At 46.3% G+C, this 25,251-nt stretch overlaps 10 protein-coding genes across 17 annotated transcripts; 4 read left to right on the forward strand and 6 right to left on the reverse strand.

The window, feature by feature from the left end:
• The first annotated feature begins 62 nt into the window (after positions 1–62).
• Positions 63–637, forward strand: LOC122618227 (UPF0235 protein C15orf40 homolog). Its single transcript, XM_043794493.1, has one exon. The coding sequence runs from the start codon at positions 162–164 to the stop codon at positions 582–584; it is 423 nt and encodes a 140-aa protein (XP_043650428.1). The 5' UTR covers positions 63–161; the 3' UTR covers positions 585–637.
• LOC122618224 (heat shock protein 83) lies at positions 620–4,445 on the reverse strand. The gene is made up of 2 exons (XM_043794491.1): positions 4,143–4,445; positions 620–3,184 (listed from the first exon to the last, which is right to left on the reverse strand). The coding sequence occupies exon 2, from the start codon at positions 3,182–3,184 to the stop codon at positions 1,028–1,030; it is 2,157 nt and encodes a 718-aa protein (XP_043650426.1). The 5' UTR covers positions 4,143–4,445; the 3' UTR covers positions 620–1,027.
• Positions 4,446–4,964: 519 nt separating this feature from the next.
• On the forward strand, positions 4,965–6,786 carry LOC122618225. The gene has a single exon (XM_043794492.1). The coding sequence runs from the start codon at positions 5,008–5,010 to the stop codon at positions 6,700–6,702; it is 1,695 nt and encodes a 564-aa protein (XP_043650427.1). The 5' UTR covers positions 4,965–5,007; the 3' UTR covers positions 6,703–6,786.
• A 154-nt stretch (positions 6,787–6,940) lies between these two features.
• Positions 6,941–7,567, reverse strand: LOC122616504. The gene is made up of 2 exons (XM_043791979.1): positions 7,492–7,567; positions 6,941–7,366 (listed from the first exon to the last, which is right to left on the reverse strand). Exons 1-2 carry the CDS (start codon positions 7,510–7,512, stop codon positions 6,941–6,943), a joined length of 447 nt encoding a protein of 148 aa, XP_043647914.1. The 5' UTR covers positions 7,513–7,567.
• Positions 7,568–7,652: 85 nt separating this feature from the next.
• Positions 7,653–9,032, forward strand: LOC122617357 (chitinase-like protein PB1E7.04c). Of its 3 annotated transcripts, XM_043793195.1 has the most exons (5): positions 7,653–7,799; positions 7,854–8,066; positions 8,124–8,172; positions 8,253–8,805; positions 8,861–9,032. In XM_043793195.1, the coding sequence occupies exons 1-5, from the start codon at positions 7,659–7,661 to the stop codon at positions 8,979–8,981; spliced, it is 1,077 nt and encodes a 358-aa protein (XP_043649130.1). In that variant the 5' UTR covers positions 7,653–7,658; the 3' UTR covers positions 8,982–9,032. The 3 variants fall into 3 exon arrangements, with proteins under 3 accessions (XP_043649130.1, XP_043649129.1, XP_043649132.1); XM_043793194.1 differs by having other exon boundaries at positions 7,653–8,066; XM_043793197.1 differs by having other exon boundaries at positions 7,653–8,066; positions 8,379–8,805.
• A 156-nt stretch (positions 9,033–9,188) lies between these two features.
• On the reverse strand, positions 9,189–9,719 carry LOC122616142. Of its 2 annotated transcripts, XM_043791472.1 has the most exons (3): positions 9,584–9,719; positions 9,384–9,523; positions 9,189–9,324 (listed from the first exon to the last, which is right to left on the reverse strand). In XM_043791472.1, the coding sequence occupies exons 1-3, from the start codon at positions 9,608–9,610 to the stop codon at positions 9,201–9,203; spliced, it is 291 nt and encodes a 96-aa protein (XP_043647407.1). In that variant the 5' UTR covers positions 9,611–9,719; the 3' UTR covers positions 9,189–9,200. The 2 variants fall into 2 exon arrangements, with proteins under 2 accessions (XP_043647407.1, XP_043647406.1); XM_043791471.1 differs by having other exon boundaries at positions 9,384–9,634.
• Positions 9,720–9,832: 113 nt separating this feature from the next.
• Positions 9,833–10,675, reverse strand: LOC122616139. Its single transcript, XM_043791470.1, has 4 exons — positions 10,606–10,675; positions 10,408–10,547; positions 10,116–10,348; positions 9,833–10,056 (listed from the first exon to the last, which is right to left on the reverse strand). The coding sequence occupies exons 1-3, from the start codon at positions 10,630–10,632 to the stop codon at positions 10,135–10,137; spliced, it is 381 nt and encodes a 126-aa protein (XP_043647405.1). The 5' UTR covers positions 10,633–10,675; the 3' UTR covers positions 9,833–10,056; positions 10,116–10,134.
• A 155-nt stretch (positions 10,676–10,830) lies between these two features.
• LOC122616510 (integumentary mucin A.1) lies at positions 10,831–11,999 on the reverse strand. Its single transcript, XM_043791987.1, has 3 exons — positions 11,440–11,999; positions 11,007–11,273; positions 10,831–10,954 (listed from the first exon to the last, which is right to left on the reverse strand). The coding sequence occupies exons 1-3, from the start codon at positions 11,997–11,999 to the stop codon at positions 10,831–10,833; spliced, it is 951 nt and encodes a 316-aa protein (XP_043647922.1).
• Positions 12,000–12,353: 354 nt separating this feature from the next.
• Positions 12,354–18,876, reverse strand: LOC122616138 (girdin). 5 transcript variants are annotated; one of them, XM_043791467.1, is made up of 10 exons: positions 18,388–18,876; positions 17,084–17,820; positions 16,745–17,023; positions 14,624–16,682; positions 14,326–14,564; positions 14,191–14,266; positions 13,962–14,125; positions 13,725–13,829; positions 13,116–13,511; positions 12,354–12,414 (listed from the first exon to the last, which is right to left on the reverse strand). In XM_043791467.1, the coding sequence occupies exons 1-10, from the start codon at positions 18,454–18,456 to the stop codon at positions 12,402–12,404; spliced, it is 4,137 nt and encodes a 1,378-aa protein (XP_043647402.1). In that variant the 5' UTR covers positions 18,457–18,876; the 3' UTR covers positions 12,354–12,401. The 5 variants fall into 5 exon arrangements, with proteins under 5 accessions (XP_043647402.1, XP_043647401.1, XP_043647400.1 ...); XM_043791466.1 differs by lacking the exon at positions 12,354–12,414 and having other exon boundaries at positions 12,484–13,508; XM_043791465.1 differs by lacking the exon at positions 12,354–12,414 and having other exon boundaries at positions 12,484–13,511.
• A 314-nt stretch (positions 18,877–19,190) lies between these two features.
• LOC122615792 (titin homolog) lies at positions 19,191–25,093 on the forward strand. Its single transcript, XM_043790906.1, has 4 exons — positions 19,191–19,546; positions 20,076–20,839; positions 20,901–22,314; positions 22,411–25,093. The coding sequence occupies exons 1-4, from the start codon at positions 19,468–19,470 to the stop codon at positions 24,495–24,497; spliced, it is 4,344 nt and encodes a 1,447-aa protein (XP_043646841.1). The 5' UTR covers positions 19,191–19,467; the 3' UTR covers positions 24,498–25,093.
• The last annotated feature ends 158 nt before the right edge of the window (positions 25,094–25,251 follow it).

Below are 25,251 nucleotides of genomic sequence, written 5' to 3' on the forward strand. Positions count from 1 at the left end.
ATACATAACTCACGAGTTATGCTCATCCCTATTTTTGCGGCATCCCTGGTTTTGCCAAAAAATCAGCTGATAGGCGCAAGTAGATTTAGTAAATTTACCACAAGTTGCTATTAAAATGCATTTAAACTTAAAAATAACTTAAAATAATTGCCAAAAAGCTAATGCGCCGCTTGTTTACGTCGGTCAACGCCCAAATAATGTCAAAGAACAAGGGAAAATCAAAGGCCGCCGTTGAAAGTGCGAAACACGACGCTAAATCGACGCCGGCTAAGGAACCCAGTCCGATTTCAGTCGATAAGAGCGGCAATATATGCATACAAATCCTGGCCAAGCCGGGTGCTAAGCAGAACGGAATCACAGGAATTGGCCTGGAAGGAGTAGGCGTCCAAATCGCCGCACCACCCAGCGAGGGAGAAGCCAACGCGGAACTGGTCAAGTTCCTCTCAAAAGTTCTGGGTCTTCGAAAGAGCGACGTTTCTCTGGACAAGGGATCTCGATCCCGCAACAAGATAATAATGATAAGCAAGGGTGTGTCCACGGTGGAGTCCATTGAACAGCTGTTGCGCAAAGAATCCGATTCATAGATTTGTTCCTTTCTCAATAAATACTCATTCAGAAATTTGATTTTTAAAACACATTTGCTTGTTTATTTGGTTTTATGTTTATCATCGATCGGGTCATCAAACCTTAATTATATATATACTCGATTCTTTATATAGCTATACCAACTAGAGCGCGTATGTAGTCTTTAGTTTTTATACATAAATTACTTGGATTCTAAATTATAAGTTCTTAAAACGACAACTGCTCTTGAATGTTCTGTGGGAACCTAACCATTTAACGAGTTATTCTTGGTTGTTTATGAGTTAAGCGTATGTATGTCGCTTATAACGCGGCAAAATGTTAATGAATACAAAATTTAACTCGGCCGTGGTAAACTCAGTATAAAAGTTCGAAACGCAAGTAAATTGTGTATGTGAATGCGAGTGATAGAATGAATTTTGGTTGTTTTGTGTCGACTGGTCGCTTAATCGACCTCCTCCATGTGGGAAGCGTCCTCGGTGTCCTCAACCAGCGAGGGGGCATCTCCGGCGCTCTGGACATCTTCGGTGGTCATGGGCTCGTCCTCGTCGATTCCCAAGCCCAGCTTGATCATGCGGTAGATGCGGCTGGCGTGCACCTGGGGACTGTCCAGGGAGAATCCAGAGGACAGCAGAGAGGTCTCGAACAGCAGGATGACCAGATCCTTGACAGCCTTATCGTTCTTGTCGGCATCGGCCTTCTGGCGCAGAGTCTCCACAATTGGGTGATCGGGGTTGATCTCCAGCTGCTTCTTGCCGGCCATGTAGCCCATGGTGGCGGTATCACGCAGAGCCTGGGCCTTCATGATGCGCTCCATGTTAGCGGACCAGCCGAACTGCGATGTGACAATGCAGCAGGGCGAATCCACCAGGCGGTTGGACACAACCACCTTCTCGACCTTGTTGTCCAGGATGGACTTCATCAGCTTGCACAGGCTCTCGAACTTGGCCTTGTCCTCTTCGCGCTTCTTCTTCTCGCTCTCATCTTCAGGCAGCTCCAGACCCTCCTTGGTGACAGAGACCAGCTGCTTGCCCTTGTACTCCTTCAGGTGCTGGATGACGTACTCATCGATGGGCTCGGTCATGTAGACCACCTCGAAGCCACGGGCCTTGACGCGCTCCACGAAGGCAGAGTTGCTGACCTGGTCCTTGGACTCGCCAGTGATGAAGTAGACATGCTTCTGGTTCTCCTTCATGCGCGACACGTAGTCGGACAGGGAGCAGAAATCGTCGCCGGAAGCGGAGGTGTGGAAGCGGAGGAAGTCGGCCAACTTGGCACGGTTGTTGCTGTCCTCGTGCACGCCCAGCTTCAGGTTCTTGCTGAACTGATCGTAGAACTTCTTGTAGTTCTCCTTGTCCTCGGTGAGCTCCTCAATGAGCTCCATGGTCTTCTTGACCAGGTTCTTGCGGATCACCTTCAGAACCTTGTTCTGCTGCAGCATCTCACGGGAGATGTTGAGGGGCAGATCCTCGGAGTCGACCACTCCCTTCATGAAGTTCAGGTACTCTGGGATGAGGTCCTCGCAGTTGTCCATGATGAAGACACGACGCACGTACAGCTTGATGTTGTTGCGCTTCTTCTGGTTCTCAAAGAGATCGAAGGGCGTACGACGGGGGATGAAGAGCAGAGCACGGAACTCCAGCTGACCCTCGACGGAGAAGTGCTTGACGGCCAGATGGTCCTCCCAGTCGTTGGTCAGGGACTTGTAGAACTCGCCGTACTCCTCCTGGGAGATATCATCGGGGTTGCGGGTCCAGATGGGCTTGGTCTTGTTCAGCTCCTCATCCTCGGTGTACTTCTCCTTGATGGTCTTCTTCTTCTTGGCATCCTTGTCCTTCTTGTCGGCATCCTCATCTTCGCCAACATCCTCGATCTTGGGCTCATCGGTGTCCATCTCCTTCTTCTCCTCATCACCTTCCTTCTTCTCATCATCAGCCTCATCATCGCTGACCTCCTTCTCGCGCTCCTTCTCTACGAGCAGCTTGATGGGGTAGCCAATGAACTGGGAGTGCTTGTTGACAATCTCCTTGATCTTGCTCTCCTCCAGATAGTCGGTCTGGTCCTCCTTGATGTACAACACGATCTTGGTGCCGCGGCCCAGGGGCTCAGAGTTGTCGGCACGGACGGTGAAGGAGCCTCCGGCAGAGGACTCCCACACGTACTGCTCATCATCGTTGTTCTTGGAGGTGACAGTCACCTTGTCGGCGACCAGGTAGGCGGAGTAGAAACCCACACCGAACTGACCAATCATGGAAATGTCGGCGCCAGCCTGCAGAGCCTCCATGAAGGCCTTGGTTCCGGACTTGGCGATGGTTCCCAAGTTGTTCACCAAGTCGGACTTGGTCATACCGATACCGGTATCGATGATGGTCAGGGTACCAGCCGTCTTGTTAGGGATCAGCTTGATGTACAGCTCCTTGCCGGAGTCCAGCTTGCTGGGATCGGTAAGAGACTCATAGCGGATCTTGTCCAGAGCATCGGAAGCGTTCGAGATCAACTCACGCAGGAAGATCTCCTTGTTCGAGTAGAATGTGTTGATGATCAAGGACATCAGCTGAGCAATCTCAGCCTGGAATGCGAAGGTCTCCGTTTCTTCCGGCATCTGCAATGGATTTACAGAAGGATTAGGATTAGTTCTAGTCTGTGGCTGAAACATCAGGGAAAAGCAGCTGCATTTTCAGCAGCTGCTCTCAGTTTTATTCTTTTTCCCTCCCTTTCTCTTCAGCACATGTCTCATTTAACATGCGCATGTACGAACACAGTGGTGGTCGATATTATAGCATTCACTTTGCCAAGCGAAAAATAGAGTTTTAGTTTAGAAGTTTAATCTTTCGTATACTTATGCAACGCTTACTCTATTGTTGTCCTCTAAGAATGTTTAAAGTTAAAATATTTTAATTTCATTAGTTGGTCGGTCTGTTGCTACTATTTCTACCCCTGCTGTGTACTGTGTCTGAGTGAGTGAGCATTGTATTGAAAATTCGTACATCACCAAGGAAGTTGGTGGAAACGTCTAGAAGCCCAAGGAAAACTAATCGGCCTGGCAACCAACTTAAAAATGGAGCAAATATCAAATAAAAATATCAAAATCTAATGACGCCACGCTTTTATTTCGAATTTTATTGGTCATTGGCTTGCATGTGTGCGAGTGTGCGGCATGTGCAATTTAAATTGGAAATGCAAAGAAAGCACGTGTAATTGTAAATGAAGGAAAGTAATTTATAATTAGTAGGCCTATTTGCATTGATGTTTAATTCATGCTGATGCATAGCAACCCCTAGAACATTCTCGAACAAAGAAAACTACAAAAAACCGGCATTTGGAGTTACTTTGCACGTTGTCACCCCTAAAAAGAGCGGCATAAGTCGATTTAGCACCTAAAAGGCTCTTGCATTAATATAAAACACGAATATTTGTCTAACTTTGCTTCTAGAACTTTTAAATCGATATCATACATTTGGGTCAAGAACATTCGAGATGCAGAGGACCACGCAAAATTCACATTTTAACCATTGCCACTAAACAATAAATGATTCACTCTTTCTTTCTGCATTACTCACCTTGGATGTATGTTTTTCGTTCTATTCACAGAATAAAGGTAAAAATACAGATATTTTCACTTTGCTTTGTATAGAATTGGAAATTCACAAAACTTCAGACGCTGCTTGCTGTAACGACGCACACCGCACGAAATTTTTTCAAGACTCGAACCGGCAAACGACGCGCTTCGGCTTTTATAGAAAAATCCGACCCGAACTCGAAGAGTCTAGAAACTTCTAGAGGCTTCCAGATGCCAGGGATGCAATTTCCTGTGCGTACTAAGGGTGATCAGTGTTGTAATACGGTCGAAAAGTGCGCAACCTGTGCGGGCGAATTCAAATATTGTACTGAACTATGTTTGGTGGAAATTCGTCTAAATGGTCAGAACGATTGAGCACGGCCCACTGGGACTGCTTAAAATATTATCATTCGTTATAAAAACGACCACTAGGTTTTTATTGTATCATTTAAATAGAGGGACAATTTAATTTTTCCAAGTAAATGTATTTGTTTTGTTCTGAAAACAAAATAATTTAAATAAGTCTCGCTTATGATCTGATTTATTTTATTGTTTAATGTTTATGTTTATTTTCTTCCACCGGACTATCAAATATCGACAGAGATTTTTAGAGTTTTCAGTGCCTATCTGGGTCAATCCCTATCTGGTAAAACCTTTTCATTTCATTATTTAATAAATAAATCGAAACAAATCGAAACCCATAACCCATAGTCAACGGTTTTTTTTACCCAAATTAAGAAGTATCAAATTATTGATCATTTCGGTTTGGGAAATTGACATATCGATAACTGATATCGATATCTGCAGCTGACCTTAACTCTTCCACCACTAAAGAACATAAAAGTAGTTTGTTTATATTTGAACAAATGGGCGGCACAAAGTGTTGTTTTCGTGATTGTCCGGTCAGTTCTAGCCGCAACCCCAATATGCACTTTTTCAAGTTCCCTGTCAAGGATCCGAAAAGGTTAAAGGACTGGATGAGGCACTGTTCAAACCCTGATGTTTCGAATGCACCGCCGACCAAACTGGCAGCCAAAACCGTTTGTGCCCGGCACTTTCGTGTGGAATGCTTCATGAACTACAAAATGGACAGACTCATTCCAATGCAGACGCCCACTTTGTTCAGGATCAACAGGGATCTGGCACTGGACTTTGCAAATCTCGACCAGAACGGGGAAGCTCTGCTCGTGAAGCTGACGCCTCCAAAGCAGTCCCACCTAATACCGCCCAAGGATTTCGAGTGTCCTCTGGGATTCGTGGATGGTGAGACACAGAATGTAGAGGTTATTAAGATTCCCAATATAGTTGACTTGAGAGAGGAGGAACCGCAAAAAGAAAATGATGAAGTAGACGAAGTTTCCGGTAATCTCCAAGTGCTGGATACAGAAAAGGAGCAGACGGTTGTAAGCAAGGATAAATCAGCGGTGGCAAATACGAGTTCTACAACATCAACCAGCGGTTCGGTTATGCCTCAAAACATTATAGATATAATAAGTCAACTGCAGCCTTCATTGGGCATCAAATTGATTAAAAGGCCAGTCAAGAGTCAACCAACAAGCGAGATTGCCTTGCCTCTGCTTGAAGAGCAGCTCCTACAAGAACAGACTGATGAATTAAGCATGATGCAAACAGTCATTAAGGAAGCAGAAATGCATCGTAAACCGACAAGTTGTATTATTGACGTTATTAAAATGCCAAAGCTTGGGGATAAATGTCTAGTAAAGCAAATCCGAATTAAAAACGTGTACCGGCCAAATAAGAGGACTGTGGTTAAAAAACGTGGGATGCAGGAAGGAGATGCCGATAAACTGAATGAAGAGCAGGCCACCGAGGAGCAGGCTAAGAAAATGAAGCTACCCCAAGAAGCACAAATGGCTGACACCCACGATCTAACTGAGAACAGTTTCATATTAAACCGAAATAGACAAATGCAAGAGAAATTCTGGGATGAGCAGAAGCAGACTCCGAAATCTGAGAAACCCACCCAATCAACCAATATTAATCCTAGTCCTAGCAAAGAAAATGATCAAAGTGAACCCATTTCCGAAACCTTATCTGAACCTTTTCTAAACCTTGAAGAGAACACATCACTAAGTACTGACAGTGAGGACGAGTCTGCACCAGATGAAAAACCATCTTCCTCTGAAGATGCCCTGCGCGAAAAGCTTCTTCAGGACTACGATAAACTAAAGGCCGAGTTTGACAAGCTGTCGGAGGAGAATGCCAAACTGAAACGACTGCAAGCGGAACCCCCAAAGGCTCCAGCTCCCAGCAAACCCGCTGCTATCTCCATGAGCAAACCCCATCTTTACATGGCTATAAAGAAATACGTGGGGCCCACGATGGCCGCCTTGCTACGCATGGAAATGTTCGGCGGCTCTGAGGATCGCACTTGGAAGGATGATGAGCAAGATTTTGCCACAGAGCTACTCCAACTGGGCGATGAGGTGTACAAGTACTGTTGCGACGAGTGGCGCTTCCGCTTGCCCTCGATTCGGATGGCACGCTCCTGGCTGGAGAAAAAGAAAACAGAAGATTCGGAAGAGTTTCTTGACTTATAGTCTATTTTGCCATTATTGGCTTGGTCATTATTAAGGTATTGTATTCATAATTTATTTGATGATTTAGTTTAAAGCATTATATCAGTCCCCAATTCATCTAATAAAATAAGTTTTACATAACGCTTTAAAATCTAATAACGAATTTTTATTTATTACCAAATTAATTCTTGACAAAAGCAAAATATTATTAAGCAAATGCAAGTATTTATATGCTTGGTACACTATAAAAATACCAAAGTTAAGTCAAGTGGCAGATAATGGAGTCATCTGTGGCTGTGGTGACGCAGATCTCCTGGGTGGATGCGTCGCAGAAGTAACCATCCGGGCAGCTTCCCGTCACATTTGTGGGCGTTATGGCGCCAAAGCAGAAGGCGAATGTGGAGCGCGAGGTGCAGGCGAATGTGTAATTGGGAGCACACTGGCCACAGCTATCCGTATCGCCACAGCTGGCGGGAGTTTCGCTCCTCTGGAAACAGATCACGGGCTGGTCCGTGCACACCAGTCCATCTGTGCAGACAAAGGTCTGGTTGGTATTCGGCTCAGTGCCGCCGAAGCACAAGTTGTATGCGGTTTGGTTGATGCAGGATGCTCCATTCGTTTGGCATACATCACAGTCTGCCTGGATCCAAGCGATTGGCAAGGCTGCCAAAGCTATCAAGGCAATCTGAAAGTATGTAAGGAACGTGGTACAAACCTTTCAGTGATTAACTTATATAATTCGAAAGCCAACTTTTAAAAATCGAAACCCAACTTGTTTTCAAAACTATTGTAAGGGGCTTTTAAACATACCAAACCAAGCCATTTGTACATCTTCACAACTATGTGGAGCTTCTGCGAATGATCAGACACCTTAGTGCCAGTCTTATTTGTACATTTTGGCAGCCGTGCCGAATTTTGTTCTATGGCACCGTAAAATTTGGGAGCCTTGGGTAATAAGAATAGCTGGTTATCTTTTTATGGGCGCCAAGCAAACGCTAACTGAGGGTGTGGTCTTAGGCTTAGGCTCTATAAAGAGAATTGGCACTTGGCCAACCATCACAAGTAAGTTGCTCTTCCCGGCAAACAGACAAACTATGCCGGCACAAATTACCCTAAAGGTGAGTCGAGGGAGCAGTGAACCACAAGAAAGTAATCCATTTCGCCTTTTCCAGCTTCTCCTGCTCCTCTTGATTTCGAAATGGGCTCTTGGGCAGTCCGATTGCTCCGACTGCTCCTCGACAAATGGACAATATGCTTGTGTCAATGAGACTGCCTATGGGTTTTGCTTTGATCAAGGCACCGTGGACGAAGATGCGGTCCAAAACTGCCGCGATGGGTACTACTGCGTCCTCGAGGGATTCTGTGCACCAATGGCCTCAGCGGAAGTGAGATTTAATTAGCTTCGTGGATACTTGCCAATTCTCACACTTCTTTTCCCACAGCCGGCTTGTATCACAGTCACTTCTACGTCAACAACGGATATTGTAACAGGTGGGTAAATATGGCACATATCTCTTTTTTAATGGGTTTATTGGCTGCGGTTTATATTATTTTGTACTTTGAACTGAAAGATTCGAGTACCCTAGAAACAACAGAATCAACAGTAACCACTACAGCTGAAACCAGCGATTCTACAATGACAGAAACCACAACATCCTCGTTCACCACAGATTCAACCACTTCTGAATTTTCTACAGATTCGAGTACCGATTCGACTACATCTGAGATGACTACTGAATCTATTACAGATTCTACTACATCTGAGCTTACTACCGAATCCACTTCAGATTCTACTACTTCTGAAACTACTACCGAATCGAGTACAGATTCAACTACATCTGAACTTACTACTGATTCGAGTACGGATTCAACTACTACTACTGCTGAAACAACTAGTGATTCCAGTACCGATTCATCCACATCCGAATTGACTACCGAATCGAGTACAGATTCCACTACATCCGAGCTTACCACAGATTCAAGTACAGATTCAACAACATCTGCCACTAGCACGGATTCGAGCACTCAAACTACAGTACCTTCGGAAATAGATCCCAACGCCTATTGTGCAAAGTTGAAGTCCAAAGGATACTTTCGAGTTGAGAATGATACAACGTGCCAGATGCAAGTATATTTATCAACTTCAGTATGCAATGGCCTTAAGTGTTGGTTTTTCTAGGTATGTCTACTGCTACAAATTGAGTCTGGATTATCTGGGTTGGCTTTATTATTGCAACACCAACGAATACTACAACTCAGATACAGAGGCCTGTCAATCCACACGACCGAGCAATTGCTAAGTTATAACAATTACAGGAAACCCATGTTTACTTCTTTCCATTATCCATAAAGATCACGATTCTGTCAAGGATTTCGATTGGCTAAGTAACTGAGATAATTAGTACTTTCAGTTTAATAGATTTTTTAATTTAAAGCAATAAATTAATAATACATAAATATGTAAAATCTAGTGCACTACTATTCAAGCATATAACTATGTATTCTAAGGCTTCCACATTTTACACACATTCCGCTGTCTTGGTGATACTGCAGAATTTGCGATCTGCATCAAAGAATTGACCGCTCTTGCAACTTTTAATTAGTGCCATCGTTGAGTCATTGACTACATAACAATAGACGTAGCTGTGAGTAAATTTCCATGTTAGTACGTAGTAATCTGTATAATCAGTCGAGTTGCTTACGTGGCGCATGTGGAGTCATTCTGGTTCGCAATCATGCCCGATTTACCCGCTTCCCGACACGCCTCATCCGCACTCCAGGATCCCGCGTCCAGATCCTTCGGTGCAGGAGCTGGCACAGCTAGCAGGCAGTGAACCAGGAGCTTTTGGGTGTAATCATTTAATTGAGGATATGGATCCAACGGCAGTCCTTTCATAGTTACCAGTGATGTAATTAGACTCGTCCACATTGTCGATTTAACCTTGCTACGCTTCGCATACTGAAACCTTGGAGCACCAAAGTGGCCTTTAAATACCAGTAGGATTTAATCTGTAGCATCGTTTATCTCGGTACGCTTTGGCAATGTATTTAATGTTTATTGCGTACTTTTATTAATTTGTTTTGTCACCCCTACACGTACATACGTACATACATATGTACTTTGTTTATGGACTTCTCAGATATGTGCAAATTTCTGGGTAAACTGTGGATGTTGTCAGGAAAAATAATCAGGTTGTTTTGAATATGCAGAAATGAATTTATTGGCTTATATCTTGAAAAATGCCATGAATCATTACTAGTTTTTGTTGGCATCAAGAAATCTAACATTTATAAGCATGGGGTACTAGGAAATTCAGATACAATACTCAGGCTTAGTGCAAGACCGATCCATTACTAACATAGCAATATATATAGCTGTAAGATTGGGGGAACTTAATTAGATTCTCGAAATATAACCCGACTAATATTCATACCTATTGCAGGTGGGTTCATCTATGTTTTCCAATAAGCTTCGCATTCGCATTTTTCACTGGACTCAATACTGGATTCGGTGGGATTCTCAATTGGTAACTCCGTCGCCTCTGCAGAACACTTAGCTGGGACTTGAGAACTGCACGTTTTCGAAATGGGATCAAAGTACTGGTTTGTTTTGCAATTCTTAATCAAAGAAAATGCAGATCCATTTGTCACATAACAATATACATAACTGGTAATTTGGTAGTTGTTAGTACAGTTTTTGTATTGTATGCCATTAAGTTGACTTACGTTCTACAAGTTGGATCTTCTTGGTTTTCCATTATGGTGGTTTTTGTAACTTCACTGCAGGCTTTTTCCGCACTCCACGTTTTTGAGTTATGGTCATCGAACTCTGGAGCTGGCAAAGCCGAGAGGCCAGTAGCCAGCAACTAAAATATATATATATATTTGCAAAACACAGATAAAGGATATTTTTAAAGGCCTCACCAGTAAAAACATTATACACAACCTCATGATTAGCTTAACTGTGGCTTTCTAAAGTATCACAGCACCCACTGGCTCTTAAATAATTATTGAAGTGCCCGTTTCCCCGGCTATCTTATCCATTTTTTGAAAAAGCTTTTAACTCTTTTTATTGTTCCCAGAAAACTGATTTTTTATTGGTATCAATAAATCTGATAATGAACGAATAATGCTGATCGAACATAAAAATTAAGTGCAGTAGTCCGGCTTCGTATCGGTGCAGGCTTTCAAGGAAACATCATAGTATTGGTTGGTCTTACAGTTCCTTATCAAAGCTGTTGCCGATCCATTGGCAACATAACAATATAGATATCTAGAAGATTGGTTAATTATAGTTATTTCCTGGAAATTCAGGGTTTACGTACGTAGTGCAGGACGGATCGTCTTGGTTTTGAAACAAAGTGGTTTTAGTGACAGTCAAGCAAGTTGCCTCAGCGCTCCAGGGTTCCGCTGTGGTGGTACTAGCCGTTGTTGTGGTCACGGTGGTGGTGGTTGGGGTAGTAGTGGTCACGGTGGTGGTGGTTGGGGTAGTGGTGGTCACGGTGGTGGTGGTTGGGGTAGTGGTGGTCACAGTGGTGGTGGTTGGGGTAGTGGTGTCCACAGTGGTTGCCTCCTCCACGCATCCATCCGGCCTTGTGGCGGTACAAACCTTCAAGCTTGTACTGAAATACTGATTAGCCTTGCATGAAGTGACTTTTGTGGAATGAGTTCCGTCGGCATCAACTATACAGGTTATAAAACTGAAAAATGTACTTTTTAGTCTCATCGAAAAGAATTTTCAGCATGGGGGGTATTCACGTGGTGCAGGTGGGATCATCTACGTTTTCGAAATAGGTGTTTTTTGTGTATTGCTGACAGATATCATCGGCATCCCACGGAGCTTCAGTCGAAGTAGTAGTTGGGGTCTCCGTGGTTGTTGTGGTAGTGGGGATCTCAGTAGTTGTTGTAGTAGTTGGGATCGCAGTGGTTGTCGTGGTAGTGGGAGTGGTAGTTGTGGTAGTTGGGATCTCAGTGGTTGTTGTGGTAGTTGGGATCTCAGTGGTTGTTGTGGTAGTTGGGATCTCAGTGGTTGTTGTGGTAGTTGGGATCTCAGTGGTTGTTCTGGTAGTTGGGATCTCAGTGGTTGTTGTGGTAGTTGGGATCTCAGTTGTTGTTGTGGTAGTTGGGATCTCAGTGGTCGTTGTGGTAGTTGGGATCTCAGTGGTTGTTGTGGTAGTTGGGATCTCAGTGGTTGTAGTGGTAGTTGGGATCTCAGTTGTTGTTGTGGTAGTTGGGATCTCAGTGGTCGTTGTGGTAGTTGGGATCTCTGTGGTTGTTGTGGTAGTTATGATTTCAGTGGTTGTCGTGGTAGTTGGCATAGCAGTGGTTGTCGTTGTCTGGATCTCGGTGGTGGTAGTGTCATTTTCTGATTGGCAAACTGGATCAGCATTTTCATAGCAAGTGTAAAAGCCATCTGTGCAATAAAAGTCCTTTGGACATGGCAATAGATCATATGATGGCACTCCTGGAAATTAAAACGTCTCGTAATCCACTCATTTTAAAAATAATTTACGCACCGTCATAGCAGATGGAAAAGGTGGTTTCACTATGACAAGCGACATTGCTGGCACTTTGACAAACATTGCATTGGGCCGCCAAATATCCGATCAAAGTCTTGAGTTTATTAATTAGTGATTATTAGCCACAAGTGAGCACAGTTTGTAGTAGTTACCAGTAGAACAAGCGCCTTTAGCCACATCTTTTTTGTCTCCAGTCGCCTTTCATTCTAAAATACTGGGGACGAACGAATCACCTTATATATATCTTTGGTTATCTTTAGAGACTGGCCGAAAAAGTGAGATATTTTCTGTATGTTTGCTTAGTTTTATTGCGGTGTTAGGCTTTGCGTCAATAAATAGTACAAGGCTACAAGTAATTTATAAAAATATATTCACAAATTGAAGGCGCGTTGGTTAGCTGAGAGCAGAGTACGAGTGTGCTTTACAACATATCTAGGAATACATAGATTCGAGTCGAGTTTACAGAACACCAAATGAACGGATATAAACATATATCTTTTCTTATCAGCGAAAAAAACGCCTTCCGCTTAGGACGTACATTGAGGCCGGTTTAGCTAATATTTAACATATTTCTTTATAGTTTTGTGTATATAGGGGTGTATACTGGATAGTTATATGTTCGCATAGTTGTCGCGTAGTCTTGTGGAGTTTTTAAATTGCATAAATAGGTACAAACTATAGTATAGTACATAGTCTAATTGTAAAACATTTCTTAAGGCAAATCATAGCGGTTTAAGCAGCACTTTACACTTACATATGTAACTTGCTTAAGGCAACATCGATGTTCTAATGCGTTTAAAAATAAATTCGTTAATTTCTAAAACGAAATAATACTTCGTCTGCAAATGCATTATATTCGAGTTCATGTTGTGGACGTATACCGTTCGAATGTTTTAGACGCAGCCGTACTCATACCAGATGCTATTGCTCTTGTCTTCGGTCCGCTTCCTTGCCGACTTGTCATCCTGCATGGTCGATCCCGAGACGCTGCCGCTGGCCTGCAGCAGAGGGCTCTGGTCCCCGCTGTTCGGGGTTCCTCCGATCGTGGTGTTTATCCGGTTGTACATCAGAAACGTGGCTGGGCCCACCGGGGCACTGTTTTCGGAACTCTTCTGAGGCGTCTGCGGTTCCGCGGGCGTAGGAGTTGCGGCATTGCCGGAACCACTGCTGCCACCCGACTGCGACTGTGCGGCGCCGGGAGTGGAGCCATCGGGAAGCTTCTGGTGCTCATCGATAAGATAAACGGTGCGTCGAGAGCCGGCCGTTCCGAGGGTCAGACTGCTGCCCGTCACGTCTGGCGCTTCGAGACTGCTGCGAAGCAAATCATGTATCAGTAACGAGATGAATGCAGTTTTTTAAAAACACAGGTGGGGAGCGACAACGAAGGGAAATACGCATTGTGCAGAGGGAAAGATGGAATAAGGATTGACAGTTGCCACCTGAACCCTCGGAGCAAACTCCGATCTGTTTCAATTGGCAAGTTTTAATGGGGTAGAATGAATGTTAAACATCAAAAGCGCATACCCGTGCACGCTATTTCTACGTGAGTTATTCAAATCCGTACGTTTCTGAGCCTGCAGGCTACTGCGCACGGCGGAGCCTCGTTGGATCGAGTTATCCAGCAAATCCCTACTCGAACATAATGTACAGTGTTTGTTTGGTGCGAGTGTTGAGTTGTGTATAATACATGTAAAAAGAACAAATACCGTGAACCCAAACATCTAAAAGAAACATCGTTTCCATCACAACTGAATGGCTTACCGCTGCAAACTTTGGCGAAGCGGGACATTCCTCTGGAGCAGGTGCGTGTCGGAAGCAATGGACAGTGGCTCCTCATTGCTATTATCCGACTCATTGCCACCGGACTCGGAACCGATCACGAACTGGGAATTGGTACGGGCGTCATCAACCCAAGAGCGACGGTTCTGAAATAAAATGTTCTTTCGTTAGTAAGTTTTATAACATTCAGTTTAAGTCTCAGTAAACATACTCGACTGGGCACCTTGTTCATTAGATCCGAGCTAGCCTTTTTTACTCTTCTAACTAGCATACTGGCAAATGGTTTTCTGAAATTTGAAGTAATTGGGTTAATAAAAAATATATATCGAATGGTTTTATTATTTACTTCTTGTGCACTGTGGTCTCCGACTTCTTGTAATGCTCCATTATTTTCTCCTCCAGCTTTTCCTTCTGCCGCTTGAGACTGTGCACCCGTTCGGTGTAGTTCTTCTCCTCCTCATGGAAGTGCTTCTTGTCCTCCAGGGATATGGCCAAAAGTTCCTGATATTGCGAAAGCAATTGAGACACATTGTCCATCAGAGCCTTGCGCTCCGAGTCCAGCTCAGCATTGTTTTGAATCAACATCTATATGCAAATAGGATATTAATAAAACGGGATTAACATCTTGCCATTTATGAACCCACCTCACAACGCTGCTGAACCTTGCTGTACTCCATCTGCAGGCAACGGACTTGATCGCTCTTAGAATTTAGCTCGCCGGAAAGCTCAGTGTTTTGTAGCTTCAGGCTAGAGTGCTCCATGCGTACCATCTTATACTGCTCCTGGATGTTTTTATATTCGTTCTTGAAGCGATCGCTGGTGGCAAAAAGATTGCGGAAGTCGTCTGTAAGTTTGGAGTGCTCGGTACGCAGGATTGACAGATCCTCGCTGCATGTTTTCATGTTGTTGTTCTGAATGGTCAACTCCTCAATGCGTTGATCCAATGCCGACTGCTGTTCACGTGTATCCCGCAGCTCCTGACGCAAATCCCGCACTGCAGCCTTCAGCTGCTCCTTGTCTTTGTTTAGAGACTCGTACTCCGCGGAGAGTTGATCATGCAGGCATTGCAACGTAACCTGATCCTGCAGAGCATGTTTGTGCTCCTGCTGCAGTGAATCTATGTCTTTAAGCAGCGTGTCCTTTTCGGCAGCCAACTGGGAGTTGGCCAGTTGTAGGGCTACATGCTGGGTGTTCAGCGAAGTTATTTGCGAGCCCAGAGCAGCCACGTCCACGCTGAGACGAGCATTCTCCGTCTGAAGCTGAGTGTTAGAATCCTTAATACGGGTCAGCTCTGCTGATTCTCGTGCTGGACTAAGACGTAGCTTGTGCTCGAAGCGAAGTTCCTGCGAAGAAGGTTGCGTTGGTGCAGGAACTGGAGTAGCCGCGAGTTCAATGTTCTTTTCCACCGTAAAGATCTCCTGACGGTGGCATAGCACACACATGTCGGACTTGACGCCACCTTCTCGCTCTTCCTCCTCCAGCTGCTCTCGGGTCACGTTTAGCATTATCTCGCGAACCGTTTTAAAAGTCTCCGGGTTGCGCACCAGTTTCTCAACCACATGCTCCACGTTCAGCTCACCGGGCTCTTCGTCCGCCAGTCCCAGTTTCTCCAAGTTGTTTCGCACTTTCTTCGTTACTAGAGTACCAGTGACCAAGTCGTTTCGAAGAGTGCTTATCATCTCTTGATCAATGATGCGCTGTGAAGCTAGCTCTTGGTTTTGCTTTTCCAGTTCCACAAGCTTCTGATGCACTTGCTCCGAATCTTCAAGTGCTTTACCCAGTTTTTGTAGTTCCCTGCTTTGTACATCGAGCCGATTAATACTGTCGTCCAGCTGCACAGACTTTTGCTCACTGCCCTCCTTGAGCTTGGACACCTCCTTAAGCAGGCTGGCGTTTTCGCGCTCATAAGTTGAGACCTTTGCCTCGATTTCATAGAGTTTCTGTTTAGTAAGCTCGTATTGCTTTGATTTTTCCGAGTACTGCTCTAGTTCCTTTGCCTTGCTCTCCGCCAACCGTTCAAGATCGTCGGCTCTACGCTGAATGCTTTCGTTTAGGGTTTGGATGCGTTGCTTTTCTTTGTTTAGGGTTTCAACATGTTGCTCGGCATCAGAAAGCTTTTGACGGTCAGCCTCGCGTTCCAGGCTCTGTCGATCGTAGCTTTTTTGGCGATTATCCACGGCATCCTGTAATTTTTTGTTCTCCTCCAGAGCATTTTTAAAGACCCCTTCCAGTTCGACATTCTGCTGAGTCAGGCGCTGGATGTTTTCTTGCATCTGTTCAATTTTAAGAGACAGCTTCTTCTTCTCCTTCTCCAGTTCAAGCATCTTGCTGGTGGATTCGTGGAAGCTATTTTCTTTTAACTGTTCGAGGGCGGCTGTTAAACGACGGTTCTCCAGCTCGAGCTTGAGTGCACGAGTTTGAGCATTGTTCGTTAGCTGTTCCGAAAGGCTATTGTCGCCTGAGTTGCAATCGTCTTCGTTTTCGGAAAAGGATTTATCCAAATCAATTGTTGAGTTGAGATTCCTGGCCACCAGTTGCAGTTGCGCATTCTCCTCCAGCAGCTCTTCTAGCTTGGAGCGATCTACGTCCCGTTCGAGTGCCATGTCGTTGAGCTTCTGCTTGTATTTAATAATCTCGGATTCCAGGGAGATGGCATGCTCAGTCCTTTTTCGGTAACGCTGCAACTGCTCCTCCAGCATTTCCCTGAAAAAGTGAAAGGCTATAAGTTATAAAACATTTATTGGTATTTTGATGGGCTAATATACTTGGATTCAAGCAGCACGCGGTTATCCTCACGCAGTTCCTCAACGCGCGATTTATAAAAGTCTGAGTCTCCGAGTTTCTCGCGGTACTTCTGAACTTCCACCTCCAGGCGATCAGCTCTTTCAGCTCTTTCTCGCAGGATGTCCACCTCGTCACGATATGCAGATGCCCGCTTGGCCTCCGTAAACCATTCTTGGCTTTCCTGGCGCAGCTTGTCAAAGCGCGCTTTCTTGTCATCCAACTCCTCACGCAGCTCCAAAAGATTCTCGGACTTTTCCTCACTTGAAGAAAGGCAAGAAGTTAAATTAAGTGTGGGATAAGTTAATAATAGCCCATCTTACAGTTCCTGACGCAGCTTGCGGTTCTTCGAACGGAGATCGGCACATTCTACCGCAAGGTGATTGCTTTCCGAATTGGAGGAAGATGAAGGTGTTGAGGTGGCAGTTCCGTTTGAAGGAGAACGTGAAACGCTGACACCTTGGCCACACTCCACCAAATTGTCGATGGGTGCCATTTCGGTCTCCACGCACGCCAAATCGATCCACTTGAGATACATGACGTCCCGCTCCTTGGTCAGCCGCAGGATGTGCGTGTACATGCTCTGCGGCGTAAGTCGCTCCAAGGAGTCCTCGGTGAGCACCAAACTGTGGCTGTCGGTCACCTGTTTGATCAGTCCCACAATAGCGTGCTGCGTTTCTAAGTCCAGTTCCTTGATGCGAGCAATAAAAAGTTCCTTGTTGGGACATTGCACAGCTGCGCCGAGGAGCAGGGTCAGCAAGGTCTTCATCTGTTCGAGTCCGTTTTTACTCTCCGGATGATGACCCAGGGTGAAGGCGTCTGGTAGGACCAATATGGTTTGACCTAGCTCCTCCTCAAAGAAACACTTTAGATTCCTCACGACGCACTCGAAGTTCTTGGCCCTCGCGATGCTGAGAGATTTCCCATTAAGATCGTTCAGTTCGCTGGGATTATTCTGCGGCTCAGGATCGATCTGCAGCCAAACGCTGTGGATTATATGGCCATCCAGCAGGGAGGTGTAACCGGCGAGAAGCTCGGCACGTGGCAGACATGATTCCAGCTGTAAAGGAAGAAAATACCAGTTTAAGATACGGACTTCAACGAAGCGGACGTGAATAAGTTTATTAGCTGGACAAGAGCTCATTACGCCTCAGTTCTCATTGTACCGTAAGCTGTCTTGAGCAAGTTACAATGACCTTGGTTCTTTTGCGACTGCTGCGGAAAGGCACATCCATACATACATACAGTTGGGGTCAAAAAAATAAGAGTCCCAAGATAGGTATGATTATAAACTAAAGAATTATACATTTGTGTGCTGAGATTTCTTATATAATATACTTCCTTGCGTTGTAACTAACTAATTTAAACGCAGTTAAATCTTTGGAATATAATTATACACTTTTTGGAGGTTTCCCTGTAACGAACGATTCTATTTCGTTGACCCCAGCTGTGTGTATGTGTGCGTGTAAGCAGGTTGTTCTCACGACATTGTTGTTGTTTTCGCCGTTTCCATATATGAGCGCTTGGCAATCGAACACTTGAATTATTTATGCCAAGCACATAGGCCCACTGGCGATGCAAATATCGAGCATGTTTTTTTTTTATCCATAGCACATGCAGTACTCACCCAAGAAATTATGGACGAATTTACAAATTCATCAATTTCCATTGGCGTCGCGGTCGCAGTGCCAGCCATTATTGTTGTTGTTATTGTTATTGGACGGACGGGCGGAATAGGTAAATGGAGGTATGTATGTATGAGTGTGCGAGTGCCGCTGCACCTGCCGCAATGGAACAGCTGCGGCTTCACCAAAATGCGATGCTATGAGAGTTAGTTTTTATTTTCCCAACAAGTAGAGTCCAACAACAGCCTCCCGAAATTTATGCCAAGGACGGGGCATTTTCACATTGCACATGCAGGCAACTCGCAAGATCACAGTTGTAACAACACTAAAATACGTTGGAGAGCACTTTGCGGGTTTAATTGGCTTTAATAAACTAGGCAACAAGAAACACTACAAGGCAGCACTATAAAAAATAGCGAACAATTTTTTGGGAAGACTGGACTGTTGGAAAAAAGCATAATTTGTGCCGGTGATGACACTCCGCTACTGCTGCCAACTATCGAATGCGGTGGAGGGGTCTAGCGATGGAACTTTGTGACAAGTAGCTAATTTGTCACTAGCTAGAAATTAGCCAAATCCAATTAATACACTGAGAAAATCGATTGGTAATTGAGCGCTCATCATCATCAGCTTATTTTACAATATGGGCTGATAGCTTTGTATGGACTAATTTAGAGGTCTCGTTCATCCCTGGAAAATAGCTAGAAATTCCTTATCGATGGAAGATCCTATCGATGTCGATAACTGCAGTCGAGCCCAACAGAATTCAAATTTGAAAGAGAGCAGAAAGCTTTCGTGGATCGGCGGAGGAGGAGGATGCTGGGCTGACGAACCGAACGGAACGGATTATTTAACGCGCCGCAAAAATGGCAACGCTTGCAAACAAAAGCCTACAAACGCTACGAAAGTTACGTTACTAGAAACTAACCCACCTGAAGTTAAAATAGTTCAAGTGGAAAGTGCTCTTATTGGCGATTCGAAAACGACGGGTTAAGTTAAGTTAATTTCGACTGTCTATATATAGATCCTCTGTATAGGCAAGCACAATATTGCAAATAGGTTAAATATCTAAATATCTCGAAATGGGAAATCAGCCGGGAAAGCTGCACACGCATCCGCAGGGCGGTCGCCCCAAGAAGAATGTCCACTGGAAGTCCGCAGGCAAGTAGAAACTCCGGATCACATTGGTGTCCCAGTCCCAGTACGTAGGGTATTCCTACCCAAATTTCAAGATATTAGAGGAGGCCCCACATAGCTGGCTGGCTGGTGGGAGCGCTAGAAATGGGTCTATTTTTAGCCACTCGCACACTCAGTGGTTGCCGTGTTCGTCTGTTTGGCCCCAAAATCTCGCAACGTCAAAGTAATGTTGTCGTTTGAAAAGCGGAAGAACCATTATGCTGTTAAAAACTTTTTTTTTTTAATTAAGTCCCTTTAAGAGAAGCAAAAGGAAAGATACCTAAGCCTGAATATCTTCCCAATGCAATCTTTCTGAATTGAAATAGTTTTTGTAAAACTATACCGCTTATACTTAGGCCCTCAATTGTATTAAATCTTTAATTTTCTCAATTAAACGTAAAATATCTCTTTATTTTCTTCAAAGTTTACCTTATTCCCGCATTAAACTTAATCCTATTGAACAAATAGTGGAATAATCCGTTGTTTAAATGCCTTTAATTTTTTCCCCTACCAGAGCGACCCTCACCGCCTGGCCGACCTATCCTGACGCCAGTGGCACTGCCAGAGCAGCAGCCGGACGTGGTGAACCTGCGCTGGGATCGGCCACTCCACGATGGAGGCTCACCCATCACTGGCTATACTGTGGAGCACCGGCGCATGGGATCACCCCACTGGGTGAGGGCCACGCCCACTCCCGTGGACCGCTGCGATGTGTGCATCAGTGGACTGGAGCCCGGATGGCGTTACCAGTTTCGATGCTTTGCCGAGAACATTGTGGGGCGATCCGATGCCAGCGAGCTATCCGATCCGCTGACGGTGACGCTGCAGCGTAATGCCATAACAGTGCCCCGGTTCATCGACGAACTGGTGGACACGAATGCCGTGGAAGACGAGCGAATCGAGTTCCGCGTGCGTATACTTGGCGAACCGCCGCCGGAGATCAACTGGTTTAAAGACGGCTACGAGATCTTCAGTAGTCGCCGCACCAAGATCGTCAACGACAACGAAGCCAGTGTCCTGGTGATCCACCAAGTGGCGCTGACCGACGAGGGTGAGATAAAATGCACGGCCACCAATCGAGCGGGACATGTGATTACCAAGGCAAGATTGATGGTGCAGGCTCCTCCTAAGATCCGATTACCCCGCACCTACGAGGATGGACTGATTGTTGAGGCGGACGAAGTGTTGCGCCTCAAAGTGGGTGTGGCTGGACAGCCACCGCCCGCTATTACGTGGCTTCATGAGGGCGAGGTCATCGCTCCGGGTGGACGCTTTGAGGTGGGTAATCTTACCCTGCCGTTATTACCACACCACATACATAACTCGCTTCCAATTGCAGATCACCAACACGGAGAAAAACTCGCTGCTCAAGATCGACAATGTGCTTCGAGAAGATCGCGGCGAGTATATGGTGAAGGCATGGAATCGATTGGGTGAGGACAGTACCTCCTTTCTGGTTACAGTGACAGCCAGACCCAATCCCCCGGGTACTCCCAAGTTGAATATGTCCTTTGGCAAGTCGGCTACCCTCTCCTGGACGGCTCCACTCGACGACGGAGGCTGTAAGATTGGCAACTACATTGTTGAATATTTCCGGGTGGGCTGGAACGTTTGGCTCAAGGCGGCCACCACTCGGGCACTGACCACCACGCTTCACGATCTGATAGAGGGATCCGAGTACAAATTTCGGGTGAAGGCAGAGAATCCATATGGCCTGAGCGAACCGTCGGGCGAATCGGAGCTGCTCTTCATCCCGGATCCCAAGCGGGGAATCACCAAACCGAAATCAGCGACAAGGATAGCCGGAGATGAGAAGGATAAGCCGAAGGCAGGAGCTGGAGGGGTGCAGGTGCCACCACGCAGAAAGACATTATCCCCTCCACGACCTCAAGCAGACGCCTCCACGGGCATGTCACCTAAGCAGTCGCCCAGTGTGAAGCGAAAACCCAAGCCGCAGCTCATAGACAACGAGCAACTGACCCACGAAATGTCCTACGGCACTTCGGATCATGCTCTAAAGATGGACGTGCGTAAGAGTCCCTCGCTGAGTAGCGCTGATTTGGCTAATAAGCCGACGCCAGATAGTTCCAATCCAAAGCTTAACCTCACACTGGTGACCACTACGCTGACACCGCCGGATAAGTCTGTACCATCCCCGAAGGCACCTAAGACACCAGCTACCTCTCCGTTGAAACTCTTCAATCCTAAACCCTCAGGAGCCCCTAAGGACAGGTCACCAGTGCAGCCGAAACCACAGCCATTGCCCACTCCGCCCAAGGAAAATCCGAATAAAGCATCACCTAACCAGAAAAGGAGCTTAAGTCCACCCAACAAGAGGCAACCAGCTCCGCTGCGCAAGAGTCCCACGCCACCGGAACCTATAAAGGTTACCCCAGCTCTGTTGAGAAGTGCGGAGCCCGTTCAACTGGGAGTCAACCAGAATGTAAGACGGTTCTCTGGACAGGCCCTAAGCCCGGCCAGAAATGTACCTACTCTGGCGTTGGCAGTGGCTTCCGGGGTGTCAGCTGTAATTGGTGAGAAGCTGCCCACCATTGAAATAAGTGCTCCACCAACGCCCCAGGAGGAGGAGCCTCCACTACCAGAGCCCAGTCCGTCTCCAGAACCAGCTCCCAAGGCCCAATCCAACGCTAGGCGGTTCTCCAGGTCAGCCGACAAACACGACGACGTCCACACCAGCAATGAGTTCATGCTGGTCGTCTTCGACAAAAATAGCAAGCTCAAGGATAAGGACAGTAAGTATTCATTGATAAGGTTTTTAGGACTCAGAACTAACCACTAAATCACTTTCACTATTCAAACTACACCCATCCAATAATTCTCTTTTCCAGGACAAGATTCCTTTGAGCTGGACCTGGAGGACGCCATTCAGCCACCACCCATTTCGATTTCTGCGCCGGATCTGGCCTTCCTAGAGTTTACAAACTTGCACACCACCTTCCCACTGCGTCGCTCCGTCAGCTCGACGGAACTCTTATATGAAAGGGCCATGGCCAGGTTCTACGAGGCCGTGGAGCTCGAGCAGGCTTCCAAAGCACGCAAGACGTCGCGGGACAAACTGGTCACTCCGGTTCCCCACCAAACGCCTGCTAATCTTCGCAAGCGTCTGGGTTCCATTTCTGAGGCTGAACGTTTGTCTTTCGAAAGAAGAACCGAGCTGCGACGTCAATCGGCGGATATGGTGTCCATTTCTCGAAAATGGGATTCCAGGGAAAACGTCAACGAGATGGGTAACCTGACACGTGTCCACACCACTGGACAATTGCCCCTTGAGACGCGAAAGGATCTTCTGGAGCCGGAATCGGAAGAGGAACATGAAGATGTAGAGGAGGAACACTTAACTGAGAGTACGGCTGATGATAGCGAGGATATGGATCTGGATTACGATGAGGATGTGGACGTAGAGTATCCGCCGCAAAAGAAGCTGCAGGAGCAGTCCAGCAACGACCTGGGTTCGGATTACACAGAGAGCACTGCATCCTCGGAGCAGGACTCCATCGAGAAGTTCAAGATGGAACTCCTGGCGCGCACACGATCGCCCAGTCCGCGGGATCTTGAGACCTATCATCCGCGCACCATGGGTGCTGGAACTTTTACTCCATACAGAGCCCCCACGCCGGAGCAGGCTGCCGTTGTGCTCAACCGTCCAGTGCCTTTGCCGAGTCCAGATTTTGTGCCCAAGCCGATCCTTAAGAGATCCTCCAATGAGCATGTAGAGCAAGCTGTCAGTCCCCTGCCGAGTCCTTTGGCCTTTGGCAGCGAAGCACCGACTATCCCGGTGCCTCCAACTTCAACGGTAGCAGCTAGCAATCCCAGCACCCTCAAAATGGACCTGGCTAAGGGAATCAAGTCCTTTTTCAGCCGGGACAAGAGATCGGCCACTGAGAAGAACACAGAGGCCAACGAGGAGATATCCAATCCGCTGGAAAAGACCAATGCAGCTGCCATCGCAGCGGACTTGGAAGTCAAGAGAAAAGCGAAGGAGGACGAGGAATTGCGTCGCAAGGAGGAGGAGCGGCTTATGGAGGAGGAGGCCCATGCGGCAGTGGATCACTACAGCGATCTGGTGAAGGAGGTGGGCAGTTCTCACAGATATCATACGCCCCTATACCTAGACCGGGATGAACTGAAGCGAGCGGCTGCAAAGGCAGCTGCGGAAACCGACGAGGAGGACGTCCTCACCCATGCGGAGGAACTGAAGAAGAGACGTGCCACCGGTGGCAGCGAAGACCTGTTTCTGGCTCCTCCAGTGGTCAGAGAGCGACGACTCTCCATCTCGGAGCGGGAGCAACTTGTCCATGTCCGGGATGCAGCTAGTAGTCTGGCATTCCACCGATCGCCCGAAAAGGCAGAGTCTGAGCAGGAACACGAGTCGCAGCAACAGGAGTCGCAACAGGACGAGGAACCGGAGTACCCCACTGTGCTGGTGGTGCCCCCGCCGAAATCAAAGAACAAGAACGAATCTGAGACTGAGAGCGTCATGAGTGAGATGGTGGAGGCTCGTCCGGATGCCAGGGGACGGACTCGCTTGGTGAAGGTGAAGAGGGTGATCAGGCGAAGGGTCCCATCGAGCACTCGCTCACGAGACGTCTCACTCACCAGACCTGTGATTCCGGACGTGGAGGGCAGTCAGCAGACATCTTTGGTCCTCTCCGCCGCCGACAGGGACTTGCTGCAGAAGGCAGCCACTCTGGCCATCCTCCAGTCGGAGGAGCAGGCACACGAGAAGGTTCGCTCGGCACTCAGCTACTGCACGGACCTGGTTCTCTTCCTGGTCGCCTGCTATGTGTACTTGTTCAAGGACGCACGCCTGGTCCTGCCCATTCTGGGCCTCATCATCTACAGGCAGCTGGGCGAGGCAGTGAGGGGCTATATGCCCGGTTGGCTGCGCCGCAGGTTCACCGGGGATGGTAGCTAGAGCATCCAGTTAGGCATCCCATACCCTGCCCACACTCACATGCGTTTATCGGTTAAGTTAGTTTTTATTACATACGACTTATTTATACGTCTTAAGGTAAAGAAGAAGGTTTCCCACTGAGTACACCGTACTAGAATCTGTATACGTAAAATCCCTGCAATCCTGCTCTGGTTCTAGCAAATAAGTATATAAGGAAACACTTACTTTGACATGAGAAACCACCAAGTTTGATCAACATCTATGAACCAGAGTAGGGAGCTAACAAAACCAAAGTTTATTAACCCACCCATGAATGTCACTCATCATCAACTTGCATTAATATATTCTATTTTCAAAATTATTTAACTGCGATCGGCAGTTTCCAAAGCCCATTTCGCAGGGATAACTAACAAGTCATCATCCCTAAAAATCCAAAAAAAAGTTTAATCCTATATATCCCCAGTTTTGGTTTGCTTTGTGTATGTATGAGGAGCTATGTAAATCCTAATGTTATGAAGTGTTCGTTTGCGGTTCTTTGTGGTCCATCCGGATTGTTGGTGATTCACTTGGAAAATAAAGCTTAGCGTGTTATAAATTCGCATTCTTTCTCTCCAAATGTTTGCCAACCCGCCAGTTTATCCCAAAATACTGGCTTCCGTGGGGGATTTTAAATTGGGTAGACCCATAAACAGATCGAAAAGCGCTTATCAGATGACGACAATGGTCAACAGAAATGCTGCGCCAAATTCAGGAAGACGCTATCAGTAGATAGTAA

Source organism: Drosophila teissieri, chromosome 3L (assembly GCF_016746235.2).
Source record: "Drosophila teissieri strain GT53w chromosome 3L, Prin_Dtei_1.1, whole genome shotgun sequence".
In the NCBI taxonomy this organism is placed as follows: Eukaryota; Metazoa; Arthropoda; class Insecta; order Diptera; family Drosophilidae; genus Drosophila; species Drosophila teissieri.

Excerpts from the sequence above, each read along its gene's own strand:
- LOC122615792 (XM_043790906.1), top strand. The coding sequence starts at position 19,468 with ATGGGAAATCAGCCGGGAAAGCTGCACACGCATCCGCAGGGCGGTCGC. Across the intron at positions 19,547-20,075 it reads TGTCCACTGGAAGTCCGCAG|AGCGACCCTCACCGCCTGGC; the intron begins GCAAGTAGAAAC and ends TTCCCCTACCAG. Across the intron at positions 22,315-22,410 it reads CAAGCTCAAGGATAAGGACA|GACAAGATTCCTTTGAGCTG; the intron begins GTAAGTATTCAT and ends TCTCTTTTCCAG.
- LOC122618227 (XM_043794493.1), top strand. The coding sequence starts at position 162 with ATGCGCCGCTTGTTTACGTCGGTCAACGCCCAAATAATGTCAAAGAAC.
- LOC122616510 (XM_043791987.1), bottom strand. The coding sequence starts at position 11,999 with ATGCCAACTACCACGACAACCACTGAAATCATAACTACCACAACAACC. Across the intron at positions 11,274-11,439 it reads GATGATCCCACCTGCACCAC|GCCGGATGGATGCGTGGAGG; the intron begins GTGAATACCCCC and ends TACCGCCACAAG. Across the intron at positions 10,955-11,006 it reads GACGATCCGTCCTGCACTAC|ATATCTATATTGTTATGTTG; the intron begins GTACGTAAACCC and ends CCAATCTTCTAG.
- LOC122616139 (XM_043791470.1), bottom strand. The coding sequence starts at position 10,632 with ATGAGGTTGTGTATAATGTTTTTACTG. Across the intron at positions 10,548-10,605 it reads TGTGTATAATGTTTTTACTG|TTGCTGGCTACTGGCCTCTC; the intron begins GTGAGGCCTTTA and ends TATATATTTTAG. Across the intron at positions 10,349-10,407 it reads GAAGATCCAACTTGTAGAAC|TTATGTATATTGTTATGTGA; the intron begins GTAAGTCAACTT and ends CCAAATTACCAG.
- LOC122618224 (XM_043794491.1), bottom strand. The coding sequence starts at position 3,184 with ATGCCGGAAGAAACGGAGACCTTCGCATTCCAGGCTGAGATTGCTCAG.
- LOC122618225 (XM_043794492.1), top strand. The coding sequence starts at position 5,008 with ATGGGCGGCACAAAGTGTTGTTTTCGTGATTGTCCGGTCAGTTCTAGC.
- LOC122617357 (XM_043793194.1), top strand. The coding sequence starts at position 7,659 with ATGGGCGCCAAGCAAACGCTAACTGAGGGTGTGGTCTTAGGCTTAGGC. Across the intron at positions 8,067-8,123 it reads CACCAATGGCCTCAGCGGAA|CCGGCTTGTATCACAGTCAC; the intron begins GTGAGATTTAAT and ends CTTTTCCCACAG. Across the intron at positions 8,173-8,252 it reads AACAACGGATATTGTAACAG|ATTCGAGTACCCTAGAAACA; the intron begins GTGGGTAAATAT and ends TTGAACTGAAAG.
- LOC122616138 (XM_043791465.1), bottom strand. The coding sequence starts at position 18,456 with ATGGCTGGCACTGCGACCGCGACGCCAATGGAAATTGATGAATTTGTA. Across the intron at positions 14,267-14,325 it reads GAGACCACAGTGCACAAGAA|AAAACCATTTGCCAGTATGC; the intron begins GTAAATAATAAA and ends TTCAAATTTCAG. Across the intron at positions 13,512-13,724 it reads CGTAGAAATAGCGTGCACGG|CAGTCTCGAAGCGCCAGACG; the intron begins GTATGCGCTTTT and ends TTTGCTTCGCAG.
- LOC122616142 (XM_043791471.1), bottom strand. The coding sequence starts at position 9,610 with ATGTGGACGAGTCTAATTACATCACTGGTAACTATGAAAGGACTGCCG. Across the intron at positions 9,325-9,383 it reads AATGACTCCACATGCGCCAC|CTACGTCTATTGTTATGTAG; the intron begins GTAAGCAACTCG and ends ATTTACTCACAG.
- LOC122616504 (XM_043791979.1), bottom strand. The coding sequence starts at position 7,512 with ATGTACAAATGGCTTGGTTTG. Across the intron at positions 7,367-7,491 it reads TGTACAAATGGCTTGGTTTG|ATTGCCTTGATAGCTTTGGC; the intron begins GTATGTTTAAAA and ends ACATACTTTCAG.